The 22,762-nt window shown below is 39.7% G+C and overlaps 2 protein-coding genes across 11 annotated transcripts in view; one reads left to right on the top strand and one right to left on the bottom strand.

The window, feature by feature from the left end:
• Nucleotides 1–9,112: 9,112 nt before the first annotated feature.
• Nucleotides 9,113–12,048, bottom strand: fgf20a (fibroblast growth factor 20a). Its single transcript, XM_082536468.1, has 3 exons — nucleotides 11,350–12,048; nucleotides 10,427–10,530; nucleotides 9,113–10,294 (listed from the first exon to the last, which is right to left on the bottom strand). The coding sequence occupies exons 1-3, from the start codon at nucleotides 11,672–11,674 to the stop codon at nucleotides 10,049–10,051; spliced, it is 675 nt and encodes a 224-aa protein (XP_082392594.1). The 5' UTR covers nucleotides 11,675–12,048; the 3' UTR covers nucleotides 9,113–10,048.
• A 3,587-nt stretch (nucleotides 12,049–15,635) lies between these two features.
• micu3a (mitochondrial calcium uptake family, member 3a) overlaps nucleotides 15,636–22,762 on the top strand; it is a gene marked incomplete at its 3' end in the record, with an annotated part of 43,517 nt that continues 36,390 nt past the window's right edge. For 9 of the 10 annotated variants that reach the window (XM_082536427.1, XM_082536423.1, XM_082536425.1 and 6 more), the window contains exon 1: nucleotides 15,636–15,952. In XM_082536427.1, the coding sequence (XP_082392553.1) occupies nucleotides 15,692–15,952 (261 nt within the window). In that variant the 5' untranslated portion in view covers nucleotides 15,636–15,691. Of the gene's footprint in view, nucleotides 15,953–18,861; nucleotides 19,004–22,762 lie in introns of those variants that run through there. The other variant, XM_082536420.1, reaches the window with a different exon arrangement.

Here is a 22,762-nt window from a genome sequence, read left to right as displayed (position 1 = left end):
ACTCCCAAAAAATGTAATTGCGCACACAATATGTCCTTTTACTTGCTTCTTTTACATCAAGCTAACAAAGCCAAAACAACTGGAAACTGACCTTTCAAAGTAGTTTTTTAAATGAAACTGAATAATATCAACTCAACATATTTATCTATATAGTTAAAAAAAAGATTTTTTTAATCAAATGTTATCTTTTATATGCTGTAAATGGTGAATATTATATTCTACTCAAGCATAATATTGGTAGTTATCATCCTCTTAGCATTCATATTTGTTCTCTTCTGTTTTCTCTTAAATGCAAATTTGATTTTTCTGTTTTCTCTTCCTCATTGCACTCTTTCTCCCTGTAGTCCCCTTTGTGTCGTATGCTAATGGATAGTTCCCCTCCTATTAAGAATTTAAGAGTGAATTTGTCCACGAATCCATAACATTGAGCAAACATGTTCACAGTAAGCCTCATAAATAATTTTACATCACAAGGGTGGAGAACCACAGGGGATTAAGTGTCTACTGTCTTATCTTTAATCCCTTCTTTTCCTTCATTACTTCCCCCCCCCACATTTTCATTGTTTCTCAAGTTACGGTATCACTTCCCATCTATAAAATGTAACATAAGTTAAAAAGGGAAAACAATCCAATTTATTTGATCTAGAAGTTTATTTTTTTTTCTTAAGCTTCACAATGAGGGGAACTAAAGGTTATAAAACCCACTATAAACAGCAACCTGGCATCCGAAACCCATCTGTAATCCACAAGTACAGGTTCTTAACTTGATGAGTAAAATGATTTGAGACTTGTGGTAGTATTGAAAATGAAGCTGATTGAAAATGTATTTCTGTGATCAAAAGAAAATTGTACAAGTATCACCTAAGGGGCAGTTACTGGAACACTGACCACTTTGCACTACACACTAATTTTCACCATTTTGGTCCAGACAGGAATTTGAATTGTGCATTACACATTCCTGCAGATGTTTCTTAGATTTATGATGTAGTGCAATTTGCACCACTCTCTTGCACAGTCTCAGCCTTACTGTTTTTAACTTTCCTTCACCCTAACCTCATCTATCATCAGCATAAAAATTGGATTTATTTATTTAAGTATTCTACTTACCAATTTTCTTGCCTTCATATTTCACCCCACAATAGACTTGTGACTTGCCCAAAGTGTCCAGGTTTGCACTGTTACAGCAGGGACAGGCTCCACCACCCCCATGACACTAAAACGAATAAGAAGTGAAGACAATGGACAGATGGATGTAAAGGTGGACATTTTTTTTTGCCTAAGGATGAACTGTGATCAACGTTAGTGACCTCAATGATGTTTTCAATCTAGTAAAAATAAAAGGGACAATTTTAGTTTCTCCAATATTTTGGATTTTGGCCAAACAGCTTTGAAACTTTCCCATCAGCCACAGCTAATAGAGTACTAACAGACTAAGACAAGATGGTAAAGATATGTAAATTATTTAACTCTCTGAACATAAGTATATTAATATTACCGTGTCAGCAGAGCATTTAGCTCAAACCATTGCTGTATAGATTCACAAAACTAGCTAGCTGGATACAGATTTACATACTGCACGTAGACACATGGCATGTTTTTGTGTGCTTTTTTCTAAGACAGAAAATATGATATACACTTTGTGTCTACTACAGAAAGAATCAGCCAGTGTACTAGCTCATGTAGTGCATGCCTGCGCACTATCTTCCCTGCGATCTTCTGCAACCTATAATTGACTTTTATATGCATCTACACACAAGGAGGAGGGTAATTCTAGCTTGAGTCTTCTTTTACTCTACACTTGAGTTCGCTGTTCTTTATTTCAAATAATTTAATAGCAGTACAAAAAAGGAAAACAAAGAAAAAGCTAGAGTGGCTGAGGTGCTTTTATTCTTCAGTCAGTTTGAGGTACGAGTACGACTAAATGCAGGAAATGAACTTAAATTATCTTATGGTCCAAAAGAAAACATCCAACCTGGCTAGCTTAATGGGTTATTTTGCTTGACTTCTTTCCCACAATGTGCATTTCCTGTACAGCTTTCAAATACCTCTGCTCCTGTTGTTTTTTTAGTCACACCTGCAGGTTGGACTGAGTTTGTCATCCACTTTATACCTCTGTTTGTGCAAAAACATGCATTAAATGACACCACAAGCATCATTCAGTCATCTAAATTAATTAAAAAGAAGGCAGAAATTGCAGTTAGAGGAAAAACCACTGATTTTATGAACTCTTGCACTGCCAATTATGCCCTGTTGATATGTTTGCATGACTTAAAAGGTAAGGTAATTAAACTACTGCCAGCTGCTAACTGTCAGCAGCCTCTATAAACTAAGAAAACATTGTGATTGTGCAAAAAAAAAAGTTGATTTTTAAAATAAAATCCGTAGAATGTTTTGATCTTACAAAACTTCACCTTTCGTTTTTTTCCCCAATCTCGTGTCCTACCCATGTCTTGTATAATTTGTGGTTTTTAGGTGTGTGGATATGAGCTGAAGTCAGTGGTTAGATGGGTATTTTACATGGACTCTACCTTCTGCTTAACAACATGTTCAACGACTGCTTAAGAACTGTTGATGATAACAGGGTTGAAAATGTGCGCACCGGTGTGAATCTTTCATCTGCAATATGTCAGGTAACACTCTTTCATTGAAACAGACCCAGCAAAAACAGCAGGAGGGTGTGGAGTTGCATTTCAAGTACACTTGGTTTACTTTTTCCTGTGATGTGGTTTACCTCAGTATTGTTGTGTCTTCTGAGATAATTTATCGCTTATTTTTTTCTAGTTTTTTCATGTCCTTTACGCTTTAGTTTCTGTTATTGTCAATGCTTTTGCTTGTAAATTTGTGAGTAGTTTTAATGCATTAAGTAATCTATATAATATGTATTAGATTAACATCTATTGACCAAAAAAAGCCATTTGAACTTGTCCTTGGTGGAAAAAATATTAAAAGAATTAAAGGAAAATTTAGAAATTATTTTTTAAAGCTTTATTTTTTGGAAAGACAGAATAGAAAGATTTTGTTAAAAACAACATGGCCAATGGCAGAGACATACGCAAACGGCTTTAAAGCTGTGTGGCTACCCCCTGGTTTTAGTTCTCTTTATCTGGGACTTCCATTTGGTGCACAGTAAGGCCTCAGTCACACAGAATACCACTAGATCCTCCAGTTGCAAGTCAAAAATCAGTATTTCCCAACCAGTTGGCTGTTGGTTCCTGAAGGTTGCCAGCTGATGCTGGGTGAAGAGGAGACTGCACTAAGATCTCCTTGTCATTGCTTTGGTTGCAAGCAGCCTGTAGTTTGCATGAAAAACATCAGCTGGTCTACAAACACTCTCTGAGATGTAGAGAAGTTGGAATAAAAGTGACAAACAATGGCAATTGTGAACATTCCCCTTCAAAGTAAAGGTGGTGCCTTGCCACTGCAATCAGCATATTTCAAAGGGTAAAACATTTATTTTGAAGGTGAATGCAAATCAGAACATTTCAGATTTGCGTCACACTTTTGACAGTTTGACTACCACTCGGCAATTAGTCTATAAACAAGTCAAACTACAGGATTACTTTGGCAACCAAAGTAATCACAAGGAGGTTTTTGGTCCAGCAACATATACCTCTTTGAGACCAATGCTAGCGGTTGCTGGTAAACTCTACAAACAACTTCCCAATTGAACACGGCACACACACTTCTCCTTAGGTTGTGCCAAAGGCTCACTGACCAGTCTATGCCTGTTTGACTGGGGGCTTTAGCAATCGATTTCACAACGACTGCCAGCAACCTTCACTCGTAACAGATTGCTGAGTATTCATTTTCTCTTCATTACCAGTGGTTGCAAAATGACTCTGCCGAATGAGTGTCTAGGTCTGTCTGACTGAGGCTTAAAGCTAGATAAACATCTACACCTACGAGATACCACCAACAACCTTACAACAACATATAACACACATCACAACTGGCAACAGCCACAACATTTTTATTTATTTTGAGTTGCGTTGCTGACCATCCAAAGAACACCATTCCAGGATTCACTCTCCCTTTTCTGCAGTTTTACTTTCCACTGATATTTATTTAGCTGCCAAATGTTCCATCATGATATCCAACCATTCGATCTATTGGTACTCATCAATGCATCTTTAATCAAACTATATATATTTTTTCAAACTTAGTACCTTGAGATCATTAAAATGAGAGAAACTGAAAATGTTCTCATTAAGCTAAAAAAAGATCCCCAAAAGGTCCATCATTAAGGCAGGCTAAAGCTCAACTACTCAGTTGTTTCTTTCTAGTTTGAACAGCACTTAATTAAGTTTATTAAGACGTATCTATCATAAGGTGGATGAGTTCATAGCTGTCTAATATGTCTAAGAATTTGGGATGAACACTTTTTCTTCTGTGAATTCATCGCAGCTGAGTCACACCCACAGAACCATTAATCTCACACACAGAGACCTGATGAAAGCTTGAGTACGCACACCTTAGGAGTGTGTGTGTGTGTTGACGTCTGCAGGAAGAACACCTGTGTGGATTCTGCTTGTTGCACATACGTACCAGCACACACACTTTATTTTTAAGGGAATACGTTATCACTGTTACGCTTAGAGCTTATAGTTTGTCAGAACAGTACATCTAGAGGCACATTGGCTTAAAAGTACTTTGCTAAAGAAGCAGCGTTTGAAGAAGGTTAAATTTAATTTACTTTCAGCGTTCTGCCCACAAGTTCAAAATTTTGTGTCAAAATAAGGTACTATACTCCTGAAGCAGATAATATCGAATTTTCTTGTTATTTTAGTGGAGATATAAAACGTTTAGCCTTCCAGGAGAAACAACAGTATGTGTAACAGAGTAAGACAAATGCCTCAGAGGAGCTTTTTTTCCACTACTTGGAAGAGAAAGGCGAGAAACATTAGTGGGAGGTTTGACGAGATTTAAAGAATTTTACCACATTTTTTCCCCTTGTTTTCTATGATGATTCCTGCATGGATCCAGCAGTGGAGATCTAACCAGTCAGTGGAAAACCCCACAGAGGATAGACGGAGAAAGAAGAAACAGGATTGAGGCATGGCAATGCACACACACACACACACACACACACACACACACACACACACACACACACACACACACACACACACACACACACACACAGGCCTTCACACATCAGTCAGACAGCCCTCTAGTCAGGAGAACCCCTGGCTCACCTTCACACAGATTCACAGATCACACGCACACACACGCACACACACAGAAGTTGTGCTGACATGAATCTGTGCAGTCACTTTGAGTCACATAAACATGCCTCTCCCTCCCTGCAAACACACACACACACTTCAAAGGAAGATTGTAACCCGACAGACCAGCAAAGCACTAAGAACCCATATAGTTTTTTTCCTCTCTATTTTATCTTCTCCGAAACCCACCTGTTTCTTGAAAACTTTTAAGTCATACATGCCTCTCTCTTTTTCCTAGTTTTTAAGATGTTTCTCTCTTGCTGTGTCTGACATGAAGTTTCAGTCAGTATCCATATGCTGGTACTCAGGTACCGTTTGTGTGATGTTCTTTTCCTCTTAGCCTACACTGTACACCCCTATCAGAGGATTATACACACACTGAACCGTGTCCTAACTAGACACAATGTAACCGTGCTCCAGCCTGTACAACTGGGCAGATATGAACGAAAGCACTATGTAATCTTATCTGAAACATGTTGCCAAGCTGATGAGCCAGTATGCTGGCACCATCCTATGCATGACAGTATCTCCTTGATGTGAAATGCAGCTGGACACATAAAAGAATATCAGGCAAATAAGAAGGAGCTGCTCTCTTCCCAGTTTCACACCAGCCAGATGTTTCAGGGTACAGGTAGTCTTCCATCAGTGCTGTACAGAGTTAGGCTTTGTTAGGCCATTTTAGCCTTGACCCCAGTACACAGGGGTCCTGTGGATGTCACAACAGGGGGTTATTCAGGACTCCGATAACTATAGAGCCTGTTCAAGCACTTAGCCTGCACAAAGTAGATTAAAGGTTACCAAACATTACGTGGGGGGCAAATCCCTTAATCACACGTGGGCCTCAGGTAATTCTAGTCCCGTGTGAAGAGTACTTAAGGTGTGCTAAAGTAATTCTAAAGATTGACATGTTTCTTGGTTATGCTAACTAGCCTACTCCAGTTTCACTCTCCTTTAAGAGCCTTAATTAAATTTTGTTTGAATTATTAAACTTTAACAAACAGATGCACAGAGTAATAAAACATGCTTACCTCAAGGGCCATTTACAAGCTTTTGATCTTCATGCACAGCTTTTATCCAAAGATAGATTTGGATTATTTTGTGGACTATCCTAAGCACCTTTGCCTTTAATTCATTTTGCTATACCCACAAAAGCTTGCAGTGCACTTTAAGTAGCATATCTGTAAAATGTTATTATAGCTAGTTAAGTTGCTAATTATTGGTAGCTCCATGAGATGTTTGAAGAAGGAGCGAAGTTAAGTTGTTCTCACTGGGAACTTTGTTTTTGCCTCCACAGAGGTTTAAGCCTTTACATAATGTTTATATAACCACACAATAATATATAGAATCTGTACAAAAGGAGCCAGATTTTGGTAATACAAGCTTCAGTAGAGGAGGCTTTGGGAAAAAACAGTAAATGAAGAACACATTCACTGACGTGCAATCTCAAAAGCACTCACTGTCATCTTATAGTAAACAAGGAACGGGAAGTCTTGCCCCAGACTTCTAGTTATCTGTTATTTGCATATCTGCTGCAAAGTTTTGCAGTTGTAGAAACATTTCATCACTCATCCAAGTGACTTCTTCACTCTCAGCCAACTGCAGGTTTCCCCAACCTTATAAACACTGCAGTTGCACAATGACTGAAACTAGCACCAAGTTGCAAGCTCAGTTTCATGATCGTTAATATGCAAATTATCATGACCACTGATCAGTGACTATGAGTACTATTCACAAAGTTGGGATGGTGATGATGAAAGAGTTCAGCAATGGTCATTCCCTTTTCACATATAAAGCCTCCCCGAGTTGTCAAAGGAGCTTGCAAAGAAAAGCGTCTGGACTTCTTTAAGTTGCTTGAAGACGTTTCACCTCTCATCCGAGAAGCTTCTTCAGTTCTAAGGTCAAATGGTGGAGAGTCCCAGATATAAATATATATATTTATATCTAGATATATATCCCTGAGTTCCATCAAGTCAAATGCAATCAACTTTCTGTGATTAAGAACTGATGATTTCATAAGACTGGGCCTTTTATAGTAAAAAAGGGGAACTTTAAGATCATAATTTTTGAACAGCTGCTAACTGGACTTTGAAGTGAGCAGCTAGTAAATAATCCTTTGAATTATAGTGTTTGGTCAATATCGATACTGAACTCAACACACCGTGTTGAATGAAACCTGGGAAATATTCTGTGCAAAATGCTTTAAACACTACTAAACAAACATCATGCTTTCTCGTCTTGATGCATTCTCAATCATCCAGGAAAGTAAATCTCCAAAAGTTGATTCTGTTCATCTGGACGTAGCGTTTTGTGGGAGAAACGTTTCGTCACTCATCCAAATGACTTCTTCAGTCTCAGCTGACTGCAGGTTTGGGAGGTCCCCAGCCCATTGTTCCTTCAGTGGGCTGGTTTCAGTCATTATGCAAATGTACTGTTTATAAGATTTGGGAAACCTGCAGTCAGCTGAGACTGAAGAAGTCACTTGGATGAGTGACAAAACGTTTCTCCCACAAAACGCTACGTCCAGATGAACAGAATCAACTTTTGGAGATTTACTTTCTCCTTCATCGTACTCGTCTTTGTCATGTTAGCTTTACCTTTTTAGTAATACAGATAACTGAACACTGTGATTGATAAATGATTAAGGCAGTGAAGACTCTAATGATGATTAAAGCTGGCTGAAAGTCAAACAATGGACTGCAATCTCTCTTTAACTTTTGCCATTGTGAAATTTGACCAAATCAGTTTCAGGTGTGTTAAGAATGAGGGATGACTCACACAGGATATGTGAATGAAAGAGCCATAGCATTAGCCCTGTCAATCACGTGTCTAGTTGGAGATCACAGTAACTCATTGCCCCATCTCGCTGTCTTCCGTACTTCAAATTGTGATCCATTTAACTACAAAAAAGATGCTAAATATTTTTTTTCCAATTCAGGCTTTTTTTTTTTTTAAAACAAATTTTGTGGACGTTGTTAACTAAGAGAGGGCTGATAATCCAGCTATCAGGTTATCTGTGCCATGTAACATGTATAGCATGATGTATAGTATATTGAAGGGGAAATCTAGCAATATTACTTGTCAAAAACAATGTACCAGTTTTTTAAATGACTATTTTAACTGTATAAATAACTTAAATTAATATCAGTGTATAAATCAGTACTATGTGCAGCTCTTGATGTGATTATTAAGAATGGAAAAATGCCCAAATGATGTCATTTCAGTTGTCTTGCTTTTTTTTGGAGAGTAACAAATATTAAAGTTGAAATATGGGAATTTTTCTGTGTGTGTGATTGAATCACAGAATAGGGTAGCTTTCAACTTTTACTTCCTCGTATCTTCTTTCTTCCTGTTTTCTGGATATTGCCCCTGCCTCCCAGTAGACAGGGACTGACAAAAAAGGAGGCTTCTAGAAGAGCTGAGAGGGAGGAATCACACACGTGTGCTATGCAGAAGTCTTATATAAACTTTTTTCACACAAAAATGCTACACCACCACAGTTTAACATTGCAAAAGACTTAAAGTGCATCTATTTCTTATGGATGTCTATTTTTAAGGTTAGTGATTGGTTGTTCCAGACAAGTTCTCCAGATAAATGTTGTACTAGTCATAAAGAAGTCAACGTTTTTAATATCATTGCCAACATGCAGATTAAGTTAACCACATTGGCTCAAACAGACAAAGCACTGGAAAGATTGGAAAGACTGATATGATCGATATTGCAGTTTAAGAAGTCATAGCGTCAATATGCAGAACACAAAGTCTCAAAAACTATGAAAAGACCTCCTTCAATGACCACAAAACAACAGTTTATACTATGATGATAAAATAAATAAGAAAAATCTCGTGCATATTCTGGATGTTTTTATTTTATTTTATCTCATAGCTGTAAAAATATAGTCTCAAAATAAATAAATATATGAAATAAATATACTGTATGTCCTTGGAAAGGAAAACTCATAAATAAGAATAAAGATTTCAAAATGTCTGTAAAGGTGTCTTTGTCAGTCCCATCCATTGTTTGACAGCAGTCGGAATTCCTTCACTGGCTTCCATAAGAGCTCCATTACAAAACACACCATCCCACACACAGGACACTGTTATTCTTCTCTTCCTCCTCATGCATTTTGCAGAAAAATCATAGTCTGGATTGATTTCAAAGGGTACTTCACCCATGCCATCACAACAGTCATTTCAGTACATGTGATTATCCCAGCTCTAAGACCCGTTTTACAGAACAAATGTGGCTGCCTTCCAGTGCATGAACTTTTTTTAATGTAAACCAGCCACACTTTATAGTGGATTTTGCATGTAAATTATTTGTTTACTTAGCAGCCACAGTAATGTTGGAATAAAAGGTCGACTCAAAACATCAAAATTGACAAGACACAGCAGTAAAAGGTTACTAGCAGCCAGTGGTTAATCTCAGCTATCAAGTTCACAGCTTTGTCCTTTTGAACATGCAGTCTGGGCAAGCAGATAGTTGGATTTCATTAGTGAAACTTAATAAAAATTTAAAGATCATCCGTTTGGCCACCAGGGCTTTTGCATAGGCTGATAAGGTGAAAATATGTGGAGCCCCAGTAGTCTCTGTCATGGGGCTCTTCACAGGTTCCACAGAAGATCCCTGATGCTGTTCAGTCACATTCCCCAGCCAGTCGGGTTTTCTTTCCTTCCTCCATGCCAGCAGTGGGGAGTGTTGATTTGGTGCACTTTTACGATCCTATTTTTTCCACATAAACAAGATCATCCATCTCCCTTAAGGGGATGACCTCGGGTGCACTTCTGCTTTTAACCTTGCTTTTCACCAGCTAATTCATTCTGCCTCAGCTCTGACCCAGTATGTCTCTGTACAGCTCTGGAACTCTTTCTGGATCTACAGGTCTTGGTAGGAAGTGAGTGAACCTCTGATGCCTCCTTGATCTTGTTCCATCACGGGACGTCCCATCTTTGTTCAAAGCAACAAAATAAAATGAACCTTTCTCTCCATGCCGATAGATGTTAGAGGAGTAGGTGTTGTACCAGTTTTCTTCAAATTGCTCTCTGAAAACACATTCTGCTGACAGCTTCTCCTGCAGAAAGAGAGGACAACAACGGATGAGTTTTAGGGTGCAAAATGTGCCACCTACTGGCTGTGGACATCATTCTTGAAAAACAGAAATATGTGTGTGCCAATATGTATCTGTTCAAAGGTGTATACTTACAGAGCCGTACAATTCTCCCTTGCTGTTCATGGCAAGGTAAAGGCCACTGTCCACCCCTTTGATGCTGACGAGTCCCACAGCTAAACTGATGAATTCCAGTATACCTGCAAACACACATTACATTACATTAATTAAACAATCATTAATCAATTAAGCAATCATTAGCATATCTGGCAACATGGAAATATTAAATAGCAATTCATATTTGGTATAATAGAGCACTAGTCTTGCTGACAACGTTTCAGTTTACTAAATTGTGTCTGTTCTCCATACAAATTCGTAGAGTATGTCCATCAAATGCCTCTGACAAGTTAGGTTAGAGTGGTTTCTGGTATGAGGTTACAACCAAATCTCAAATGAAATGAATCAAGTACCAGAGGCGCTACAACCTTGCAGCGATAAATAATCTACTTTTGATGTGCCGCAACCTGCAGCTTTTTATCTTGATAGCTGGAGATAAGTTTGTAAAAGCGTCCAATCTAATCTGAAAGAGGAAACGTGGTAAAAAAAAAAAAAAAGTGCAAATATATAATATCTCAAATGTTGTTCCACCTGGAAATAGCGGCTGCATTCATGATTAGCGTTTGATTAAAGCAGCCTGTATTGGCATGGGTATTTCAAGTCACGACGGCTGTGACTGTAGGAGTGATGCAGCTATTTCCCCGTATGAGTTATAAGTCCTCTGTTATAACTCATGGCCACCTCTATTTTATATATTATTTGGTATACAATCCAGTAAGCTTTTCGCTGCTGTATGCTGATTATCACTATTTCCTCCCCTGTTTAGATTCTGTTTGTATGTGAGTCTGTCAGCGTCTCCACCACAATGATACCTGACAGTGTGTCAATCAGTCTGAAAATTCAAAATAGCTTTTCTATGCTCTTACTACTACTTGTGCTGCCAGAATTCACAGGCTCTGTACCGAATCTGCTGTGGTCTTTCCTGGTGCCCTGCACGGTGCCGTCAGGATGAATCTCCAGGTGGAACCCGGTCCTGCAGTACAGCTGCCTCCGCCTCAGAATCCCCTTCAGATGGCTGAGGTCCGCCAGGCTCCGGGACAGCCTCTCCGCAGACATTAGGTGCTCTTGCTGTTGTCCATGTCCCCCCATTATCAATCCGGTCGCCGAATTGTAGTCCACCGCCCCGGCAGGGGTGAGAATAAACTGAGAGCCAACGGGAGCCGGAACGGCACCAAAGCTGTCCAAAAATCCGTTGGCGAAGCTCCCAACCTCGGCCGCTGCCCCCATCACAGATGACACACCAGATCCTGTTTGCAGCGTAGGAGCTCCAAGTCGAGTTCCAAGTGATGAGTAGAGAGCCTCTATATGAGCAAGTGAGCGAAGGTCAAGCCGAAAGGCGAAGAAAGGGAAAAAGTTGACCGTGCGTGCAGAGAAAATCCCTGTGATCAGACTGGCATCTAATTGAGATTAAACTCCTGCGTTATCTTGATGTTGGATGAGTACGCATCCCCGCTTGCTGCAGCGTGTGTCCCCCGTCTCCTCTCTTCTGCTATTTATCCTTCTTTCCTCTCTTCTATTCTCTCCTCTCAACTCGGGATACTCCCCCTTTGCTCCTGTGCGCACCAGGGTTTTCCTCTCTCTCTCCCTCTCGTTCTCACCCCCCTCTCTTGCTCTCTTGCTCTCTCTCGCTAAATTCACTTCAGCCTTTTATTTCTTCTCTCAAGTGATACCTCCCCCAGCAGCAGTGTGTAGCGCAGTGAAACCAGTGAAAACCACTCCACATTTATAGCGCACTGCCTCCTATTAACCCCAGGTTGCCTTTTATGCAAATATGGCCCGATCCCCTCTCTTTATGGCTAATTTTTGTTCTCGCTATTCTCCCGTCTCACCTTTGATGTTCAGTCTTAGCGCAGGGGCACGTGAGAGGAAAATTAATAACCACTAATAAAAATTAGCATGACAGGCGTATTTTCCCTTACTTCCCCTCAAGCCACATGAATGTTTCCCTAACTCACAAACGGACAAAATGTCATTTTTCTCGTGGACACTTTAGCAGCAGATTAAACAGATTAAACTGTACAGGTGTTTATAAGAGTTGCTGCGGAGCGCGCGTCTCTGCAACTTGGGTGTGAAATAGTTGTGGAGAGAAAGAAACAGCGTGTGCATGTCAAATAGGCATGAAAGTGATGTTGCCATTATCTTAAATGCTTTACATCTCAGTGCCCCCATTTCGAAATGGCTCAGGTGCAGAGAGAAAGAGGGGCGAGGAAAGCCCCCATTTGCGTAATTTTCGCACTCGAATGTTGATTTATTGCTCCTGTTTTATGTAACCCAGCCGCACATTTACAGCACCCGCACACACAGACACACACAGCCGTACACATGCACCCACACACACCTGTGCAAACGACATCACTTGACTGTCAATCCTTTCATTGATCTTTCCACGATGCTTTGAACAACACTGGAGCTCATATATACCCTTAATTGTGGTCTTACGAGACGAATCAAAGAAACAGAGGCTTCAAAGCGCAGGGATCTTGTAAGGGGATCAGGCAATAACAACCAGAAGACGGGAACGGGAATATACCTGTTTGAACCACACGCTTAGAAAATACCCCGACACTTGACACTGAAGGGCTTGGGGGGGGGGGGGGTAAAATAAGTGCTATTTTGAGAGACAAAAACGGAGTTTGTTGTGGAAACAAATATTTTAGTGATCATAACAATGAACACGCTCCAGTGGGAAACGTTATACTGAGTATATCAGATTAATGTAAAATATCAGTCTACTATACTGAAGTTGACCGTGATCATGGCGGTTTGGTAATAAAAGCCTGTGGATTCCAAAAAGACGCTTTTTCGAAACACCGGCGAAACAGTCCTTTCTTAATTTTTATGGTGCGGCGTCATTTATTTAGCTCTGAATTGCTCAACACTATTTATCCTCTAATACAGACTGTGATTTTATTTAAACCAAGGGCACGAAGCATGGTCTTGTGTTCCAGATCATGGCATTGATTGGGGCAGCAATACAGACACATGGTCGTGCACACAAACGCACGCGCTCACACTGCCTCCCCTTCCCCTGGGAGTCCCGTTGATAAATGAGTTGAAGGTCCAGAGGTGTTGCTGTGCCATACTCGGGTCATTTTGTACTCATGTCAGGTCTTGCAGCATGACAAAAAGTCATATACCCACACCAATAACACGGGTCTACTTGTCACGCTGCAGGACCTGACATACTTATTAAGTACAAAATGTTTCTTATGACGCCAGTTTTCTGCACTGCCTTTGCACACGTGTGTGTGACAGACAAGTTAGAGGGCATCTATGTGTGTGGCGCGTGTCCTTCTCCCTCTTTCCCTCGGTTCATTAGTATTTATGACCAGCACAAAAAGAACTTTTTTTTTAAAGGGCGACAGGATCAATCGTAATCGCCTCAGGCCGATCTGGTCTAGTATTGGATATCGATTTGGCCTCAGTGAAGACGTCAACTACTACGCCACATCGTCCTGGGAACTGTTCACACAAGGCGCAAGTGATCAGTTCCCAGGACCACATGATTCGCTCCAGTGTAGGTTTTCTTTTACAACGCTGCAAGTGGGACATGGAGGGAAGCCAAGCATATAGGAACATAGCTGTCATGGAGGAGGAGGGTGACGATGATGATGAGGAGGTCCCTAGGGTTATACCCCCACCTCTAACCCCTCACCCACACACACACACACAATACACACACAAAGAAATCACAACCTAATCGAATGCCTGGATAATGGAATAACTGAATAAGTAGCCTAGAGGTTATTAATGCAAGTGGTCTCCAAACTAGGGTCTAGCGAACCCAGGACACGATTCAGAGGGCCCCATGAAAGTGCAGACTTTAATTTCATCATATTTTAATCTTCATAGGTCAGTCAGAAAATGCAGGAGAAAAAAAAAGAAAATCATATTTCTGCAATCTTTCGTGTATAGATAGATTAAAAATAAGTGACCTGCATGCAGATATGGTACTTTGTATCTACCTGAACCCCTATGAATACCTCTATTGTTGTGATCCAGCAAAATATTGAATTTTTTGTGTCAAAGTAAAGATTTGGAGACATTTTACAGCTTTTCAAATTGCAGTTTCATAAAAAAAATGTAACCAGTAAACCAGGAAACTTAATTAGGATTAGTCACCATGCTACATTAATGATGTTTGGGTTGTGAAGAAAATAGAAATCAAAGCAATAATTGAAGCGTTTAATATCAATACTCAGTCTTTTAAATGGTTGATTTCTATCAAGAGGTTTTAGACATTGTTTGATCTGTTTTCAGCTTATGGGCCAAGTGATCCACTGAGCTTCATGTGTGAACAGGTGACAGGCCATCTATTAGACTTCTTCCCTTTATTGTTTTAGCATCAAAGTCATCAGAAAAGCCCCATCAGGTTAACATTAGCCCTACATGTGAGGACTTAAATGAAGAGTTCATCTTTGATATTTGTTTGATATCTGCTCTTTTGGCTCCTTTGATCCATCACTTACAACTGGAAATTCGACACTACATTGACCCTTCGTGAATGACAAAGGCAAAGTGACAAATATCGATATCAATAATATCATTACTCATTTAGAGACACCCCCCCCCCCCCCCCCAAAAAAAAAAAAATACAATCTCTTTAATTTATTTCAAGATGTGCCCATGCTCACCTGACAAGATACTTAAGATGATACCGTGGAATATGTTTTACTGAGTCGTTTTCTTATTCTTTCCATGTGTGTCACAGTTAGTCTGCCAGCTGCCAGTACCTTATGAAGTAGTACAACTGTCTTTGCACATTTTTAAAATACTTCAGAGTAGTCGTTATATACTTCTATTAGGTTATTGCAGGCCTAACTTCTAAATGAGAAAACGCATATATGTTCTACTTTATTCAATGCCACTTTTCAGACGCACTAATCCGTTTAGAAAATAGAGCTGTCTATATATATTTCACTATATTTCACATGCATTTTAATTTAATATTCAGTATTTTTGATTTTGGTGTAGGCTGTTAATATGGCCTCTTTTATGCGAACTGGATAAGCTTGAGTTTAGCTTCATAATAGTTTATCTCTCTGTGTTTATAATTGACCTTGGTTAAAATTAATCACTCAGCGAAGCATCAAATCCTCCGCGCTGTGCGGGACTTTGTTCTCTGTCATGCCAAGAACAGAAAGGCCGTAAATCTCGCGATGAAATCAGGGAAACGCGATACTTTTGAGCTGCCCTCAAAGTTACAATCACAGCAGCCAAGCAGAAGCTAATACCACGGCAGCAATGGCTGCTTTCCGCAGAGTGGCAGCACTGGCCGGCAAGCTCAACCTCTGGTCGGCGACAAGAAACGAGCTGGTCGGTGGGCAGACGGCCAATAGAAGAAGGACCTGGAGGTGTCTGGCAGCCGGGGTTTGCGTTGCAACGGGTGGCGCCGTACTTTACTTCTACAACGGTTTAATAAGCGGCGGAGGCAGGAAGAGGATAAGGAGGCACAGCATCAACGGTTTGCTCCCGTCCATCCCGACTGTTGAAGCCAAAGAGAAGGTAGGTGGCACAAACTGAGCTGCTGCAGATAACGACAAAACCGAAGCTGCCGCGACACACAACGAGGTGGTTGATTGTTGGTCGAAAATGTGTAACTGCTGACACACGGGGCTCAGTGCTCAAGACTGTGGAAGGACATAGTCGAGAGAAGAGGGAGAGAAGGCAAAGAGCGCTGGGTATTTCCTCGTTTCCTTCCGCTAAGATTAGACACACAGGCCCAGTCAGACAGGCCCACTTCTCTTTCTGTAGCCATGGTGAGCTTGTTTTTTATAGAATTTTTTTTCTGGGGTGGATAAAGTGTGTCACTCATTCCTAGGACGCTCAGTGGAAACAGTTTGCTCACTGCTTGGCTGTTGGGCGATGTGAAGGGCGCTCTCCGCTCGAGCTGGTGCTGAAATGACAGCAGGCTCGAGATGTCAATCAGACAGCTTTGTGCAGGTCAGGCAGACAGAAGTTCTCAGAGATTTCCATGAAAATAATAAAGTCATACATTAAAGGTTTGATACAATAAAACAATTTTAAAAACCCCACCATACTATAATTCAAAGTTCTAAAAGTTAAAGTTATCTCTGTAAATCATAGCACATTACAAAAAATATATATATTATAGTATTGAGTATAATTGTTGATTCACTCAAATGTAAAGCACTATAATAACTCATTTGTGATATTAGTATTAATAACTATGAGCCATATGATATCAGTAATTTCTATCTGAAACAAAGGTGTAGGAAGTACAACTTGAAGTGACTCATGTATACTTAAAGCATCAGTTATGCTAGGATGACCCACAATATAGATAAGGCAATATACAATTTGTTGTATATAAGCTGGCCAAGATATCAACACATTATTAAAACATGTAGTTGTTTTAAATGGATTTCCTTGCCATGCTTAATTACAGTCCTTCCATCCACTCATTTATCCATTTTCTTTTGATTGACCAGTTCAGGTACGTGGGGGGGCTGGAGCATATCCCAGTTGTCATATATTGAGAGGTGGGGTACACCTTGGATAGGCTGTTTTTGCAGGGCGAACACAGAGAGCCAGACAGCCGCATTCAGGTGGTCAGTTTATAATAACCAGTTAATCCTAAGCATGACTTTAGACTTGCAAACTCCACACAGAAAGGCCCATAGGCTGGGTTTGAACCTAGGATTTTCTTGCTAGTGAGACAATGTTAACAAACCTCTGCCTCCTTCATTACAGTACTACATTAAATCTAATCTAAATCTATAAACCATAATGTATATGCACCTTCCCAGAAATGTAACTACACATTGCAGAAATGCAAACTTCAGCAAATGTGATAGTGTGTCTATGTGTCTATTTGGAAACAATATCCAGCATATCCACAGTATAATGAAAGAAATATGTTGTGTTGTATTTTTCATTAGCTTTTTCATTATGCTAATAAATGGTAAAATGGCCTGCATTTGTATAGCGCTTTTCTAGTCCCTAAGGACCCCAAAGCGCTACATTCAGTCATCCACCCATTCACACACACATTCACACACTGGCGATGGCAAGCTACATTGTAGCCACAGCTGCCCTGGGGTGCACTGACAGAGGCGAGGCTGCCGGACACTGGCTCCACCGGGCCCTCTGACCACCACCAGTAGGCAAACATGGGGTTAGTACTATACTAATATATTTGGCATGCAGCCAGGAGGCAGCCGGGGATCAAACCACCGACCTTCTGATTAATGGCTGCTCTGCCACCTGAGCTACAGCCACCCCATAAAATAGCTAATATTCTGCTAGTGTTTCAACTAAAGGCGTTTGTTTCTCCTTTTTCTCAAATTTTATAATGTGAGGGTAGAACAGCACAGATACACCATTACACAGCCATACATGCACACTACAGTGTGGATTGAATGCAATGCTTCAAATGACACTTTGTGGTGGTGATTTTAATAAGAGTAATGTTTTGAGAATTTTTTCTAATCAGGATTTCGTTTATCTGAACATAAAAAAATTTTTTTCCAAATGGGCTGAAATGATATCCTTGGATGTCTGTTAAGTAAGATAACAGAGACTCCCTGCCTTAAGATTTGTTGAACAGTTTTGTTTAAAGTCCATTTTTAGCCAGGCAAAATCATCTACATTTGTTTAGCAATTGTTGCATAGTTAATGATCAAGACTTTTAGCCATGCTTCAGAAGTCAAAAATAGGGCTGCTCGATTATGGCAAAAATGATAATCACGATTATTTTCACTGAAATTGAGATCTCGATTATTTGACGATATTTATTTAACCCTTTAAGACCTACCATAGAAACAAGTCCGCCAGAGCTTATATTATTATTTTTTACATGCTGTAGTGCCATTTTTGGGAGCATTTCAAGTTGCTATACATCAATGCAACTGTTATAGCCCATATTTTAGTAATATGTATGCATTAAGTCCATAGTAATTACATTAATTTCAAAAAAGTGCAATAAACAACAAAAAAATTGAAAATCGTTTTTGTTTTTTTTTTACATATATTTCTACTTGGGGAAATTTAAGAGGCTTATCCCTCAAAACTTTAAATACAAAAAAGTTGCAAAAAATAGTTTCCCACCACAGGAAATTTATTTTGAGTGTCTTCATAGTTTTATTTTGGAGATACAGCAATTTTTATATACTGCAGGAAAAACAAAAAACAATCCTATGATGCAAATTTGCAAAGAAAACAGCATGTGCATCAAAACAAACTATTTCCAGCAGTGCAATTCGAGTTCTAAGCATCCCAGCAACTATTCAGAAAAGTATAGAGTCAAACATGACTTATAAAAACACCAGTATAGGCTTTTAAGGCCTACAAGTAAAAAACTACATTTTCCGCCAAAATGACGTCACTTCCGGTTTCGGACAGGAAATGGCGGACATGCGATAGTTTGCGTTGACATCTTTTTCATTGTGGGAAGTGTTACGAACAGCTGATCGGATCGGCAAAGCGTGTTTCTGGAATATTATGTTTTTGTTCCTGCAAGCGCTTTTTATGCAATTTTTGCAAAGCTTTATGTGGAAGGAAACCGTGACCGAGGACAAGCTGATGGCATAAGATGTAAGTACAACTCCTCCGGTTTCATATGCAAAACAAATTATTGCGCTAGCTTACGCGGTTCCGGTTCTACGGGGATTTTAAGGGTTAACAATAACAATGTATTGAATAATGACTTTAAAAAATAATGTAAAATAGTGTGCAAATACTGATAACAGTGCAAATGTTTGCAATATAAAAAATAAATGAAAAATGTAAACATCTATGCTTAGTGAACTTTGCAGTGTTGCTCTGTGGTGCAGCTATGACACCGTAGCAAAGTTTACACACTATGTCTACTTGATCCACGTCTGACTCCGCGAACCCATAATGTTTCCACACCACTGAAGTTTTTTTTTTACCTCTCTTTTCAACCAACGGCAGTCACTCTCCTCTCCAAATAACTTCTGCTTAGCTTTCCGAGCTTCCCTCGGGTCCTCTTAATTGTTGTGATGCGTGTTCAAAATGCAGAGAGGTGCGCTCGATTTGCCACACGGAGCAGCGCGAGAGTAAAGCACGAGGGAGGGGCTAATAATCGGCTCAGTCATTTTTAATGATCGTTGAAAGCCCAGATCGTAATTGTGATTAAAATTCGATTAATTGAGCAGCCCTAGTCAAAAAGCAATACTGAGCATGAAAAAATACTTTCTAAGGCTTTCTGAAGGTCTTTCAAAGTTTTTCTTTGGACATTGGCTACTTTTTCACTCATTTTCAGTCCAGGCCTTCTACTTGATCATTTTCAGAATTAGGATATAATTATTTCAAGCATAAAAAGAGGACCTAAATCAAGGGGTGTACTAGTGTTGTGTCCACACATAACAGGCAAATTAGCATAGACCCATTTTAAATTGTATTTTTAGTCTTATTGTCACTAGGAACCTGCAGTAAAAACACATAGCTTGTTGCAATTCCTTTAATTGAAAATATTAAAAAGCACCAACGATAACAAAGTATAACAGGCATAAAATTATACTTTTACACCAAAAGGTGATTCTCAAAGACCTGTTAGCAGAAAACTAAGCATATCTCACTATTTATGCAGTGCATCCTTAGCAGGCCTAAAATGGCAGGCCTAAAAAAACTATCAACAAAAGTTGAACAATATCTGATATTTATTAAAAAATCATACATTAAAACATTTCCAAAGACCCGACGCAAGACCTGAGAGATGCATCTAGTATCTCGATAATCTGTCTACTGCTTGCCAAAGCCCCATTAGAAAAGGTCTTAATGGAAGGGTGGCTGTCAAGAAGCCATTCTTAAGGAAGAGAAACAAGGAGAAAAGGGTGAGGTATTAAAATCATCTGGAAAGCATTTGAATGGCAATGGCTTCATTTATTCATCATGACAATGATCACAAATGCACTGTGAATCCAGTGAAGCATACCTTGATAGAAAAACACACAGTAAAACACTATCAGTCATGGATTGGCCTCCCCAGAGTCCAGACCTGAATATTATTAATGTAGTGGAGCCACCAATATCCAAAAAAGCTTTCAAATGTCCCTCAGAAAGCTTGCCTAAGATAGTATTGCCTTTCCAGCTTATGAGAATGTACAAACTCTGTTTTTGCCTTATATCCCACGCTTCCATGTTAGCATGTTTCAATGAATCATTGCAACTATTTAATTTTCCTACAAATTGGTTCTTTGCTAAGTTGTCTGTTGTGTGCAAACACGATACTGGTTCATCCCTTAAGTTAGGTGCTCTTCTAATGCAACAAAAAAAAAAATTGAAAATGGTCAGGTAGAAGGCCTGGACTGAAAATTAATTTAAAAGCAGAGTGAAAAAGCAAAGAAAGGCATTGAAAGACCTTCAGAAAATCTGGAGAAGAACTGCTCACAACTTTTGAAAAAGATAAAGGAAAGCCTGGCTCCTTGGAAGCAAAATATAAAGAAATGGAGGGTGGCTTAAGACTTTTGCACATAATTGGCTATAGATACAAACTGCATTTAGTAGCTCATTGAAGTGGACAGTAGCTCAGTGGCACCATTTGCATATCTATCCAGATTGCAAATGTAAAATTATGTCTTCTCAGCCAGCAATGTTGCTTCTTTAGGCTACGTCCACACCAATGCGTTTTCGTTTGAAAACGCATCATTTTCTCTCCGTTTTGACACTGAGGCTACGTCCACACGTACACGGGTATTTTTGAAAACGGAGATTTTCCGTTAAAAAATAATCCCGTCCACACATAAACGCAGAAATGAAGGAAAACGCTGCTAGGAACATGCCAAAGCAACAGGTGGCGATATATTCCTAACCGTGTAGAAATGTTGGCCAATCAGAAGTCTAGAAGCCTCGGTAGGAAATAGTAAACAAAGCTGGGGCGTAGAAGCAGAACCAAGTCGTATGTGTGGAAGAACAGTAACTGTGTGTGTATGTGTAAGAATTTAAACACTGCAGACAGTACAATTAACAGTAACAGTATTGTAGAAATTCATTGCACCGAAACAATAACGTGGCGCACAGTGTGACATCAAAAAGGCGCACACCTTTGACGCTGCGTTTTCTCAGTTTTTCTCGTCCACAGTAAATGCAAAAACTGAGTTTTCGAAAATATCCACCCTGGCAGGCATTTTTAGAAATCTTCGTTTTCAGTGACCGAAAACGCAGTTTACGTGTGGACGAAAGGTGCAAACGCATAGAAAAATCTGCGTGTTCAAAAATACCCGGGTACGTGTGGACGTAGCCTGAGATGGCGTTTTCCCCAAGGAAAAACGCAGCAATTTGAAAACGCTCTCGAAAACGAATACATTTGAAGACGATGCATTTGCGTCGCAGTGTGGACAGGGAAAACGGAGACTTTCTAGAAGGGTGACACATTTTAGTCATGTGATGCATCATGTGACCAATTAAACAATGATAGCGGAGGGCATTATACAGCAGTTGTTTTGTTTGCTCTCAATTTTGACAGCCCTATTAAAGATTAATATCAGTTTGTACATGCTCCAGATAGCTTTTCTTCAAATTATTTAATTCTTACTCGCTTTTGCAACTTTGCACTTTTGTGTTACTCGCAGCAACAATGTCACCTCATTGTGAGTCCATTTAAAAAACTCGTTGCTTTTCCTCAACCTTTTGCCGCCACGTTTCAACGATTCAAAGTAAATAAACGGCTGACAGAAATGAGGCAGGCCGAATCTTCTTGCGCTTCACACACGCTCAGTACTGGAACGTAAGTGTTTTCGGCCGTTTCAATGTGGACGCACAACTCTGTGAAAACAGCTGAAAACGCTAGTGTGGATGTGGAGCGTTTTCAGACGAAAACGCAGTTTTTTTAGTGTTTTGAGAGTTGGGGGTGTGGGTGTGGGGTGGGGAAGGGGGGCATTTTAGAAGATGCAGACATAAATTTTACTTTACTGGGGAAGGAAATGGAATCTGAATAATTTGCCTCAAAAAGTTGGATGACTCATCTGTAGTGACTGAACCTCACTGCAGCTATTCTGGTAAAAGAAAGCCACAGAGGCAGAGAAAAATATGGGGCAGTTGAGACTTGTGCTGAATGGGTATGGGATATATGTTCACACGATCATTTGGCTCTTAAAGGGTTCAGAAGTGTAAGGGTGAGTTCACTGGTGGCACAGAGGGTTTATCAAAGAATGTTTGAGATAGTATTTTTTAACATATGAAGAAGTATACCTGCAGACAAAGTTAATACGTGTAAAACTGGTGGATTACCCCTTTACAAAACCAATGTCTATTTAAAATAACCAATTAATATAAAAAATGACTTCTAGCAAAAGTTTAAATGCTAAGCCTGAGTTTTCTAGGTCATAAGAA

The sequence above is a fragment of the Aulonocara stuartgranti genome (assembly GCF_965226115.1).
Source record: "Aulonocara stuartgranti genome assembly, chromosome: 6".
Lineage (NCBI taxonomy): Eukaryota > Metazoa > Chordata > Actinopteri > Cichliformes > Cichlidae > Aulonocara > Aulonocara stuartgranti.
This window is presented reverse-complemented; position numbering and strand designations above follow the sequence as displayed.

What these genes read in the sequence shown, in the direction of transcription:
- fgf20a (XM_082536468.1), bottom strand. Translation starts at nt 11,674, where the DNA reads ATGGGGGCAGCGGCCGAGGTTGGGAGCTTCGCCAACGGATTTTTGGAC. An exon ending in GAAAGACCACAGCAGATTCG is followed by an intron (nt 10,531 to 11,349) that starts GTACAGAGCCTG and finishes GTGTGTTTGCAG; the next exon opens with GTATACTGGAATTCATCAGT. An exon ending in AGGGAGAATTGTACGGCTCT is followed by an intron (nt 10,295 to 10,426) that starts GTAAGTATACAC and finishes CTCTTTCTGCAG; the next exon opens with GAGAAGCTGTCAGCAGAATG.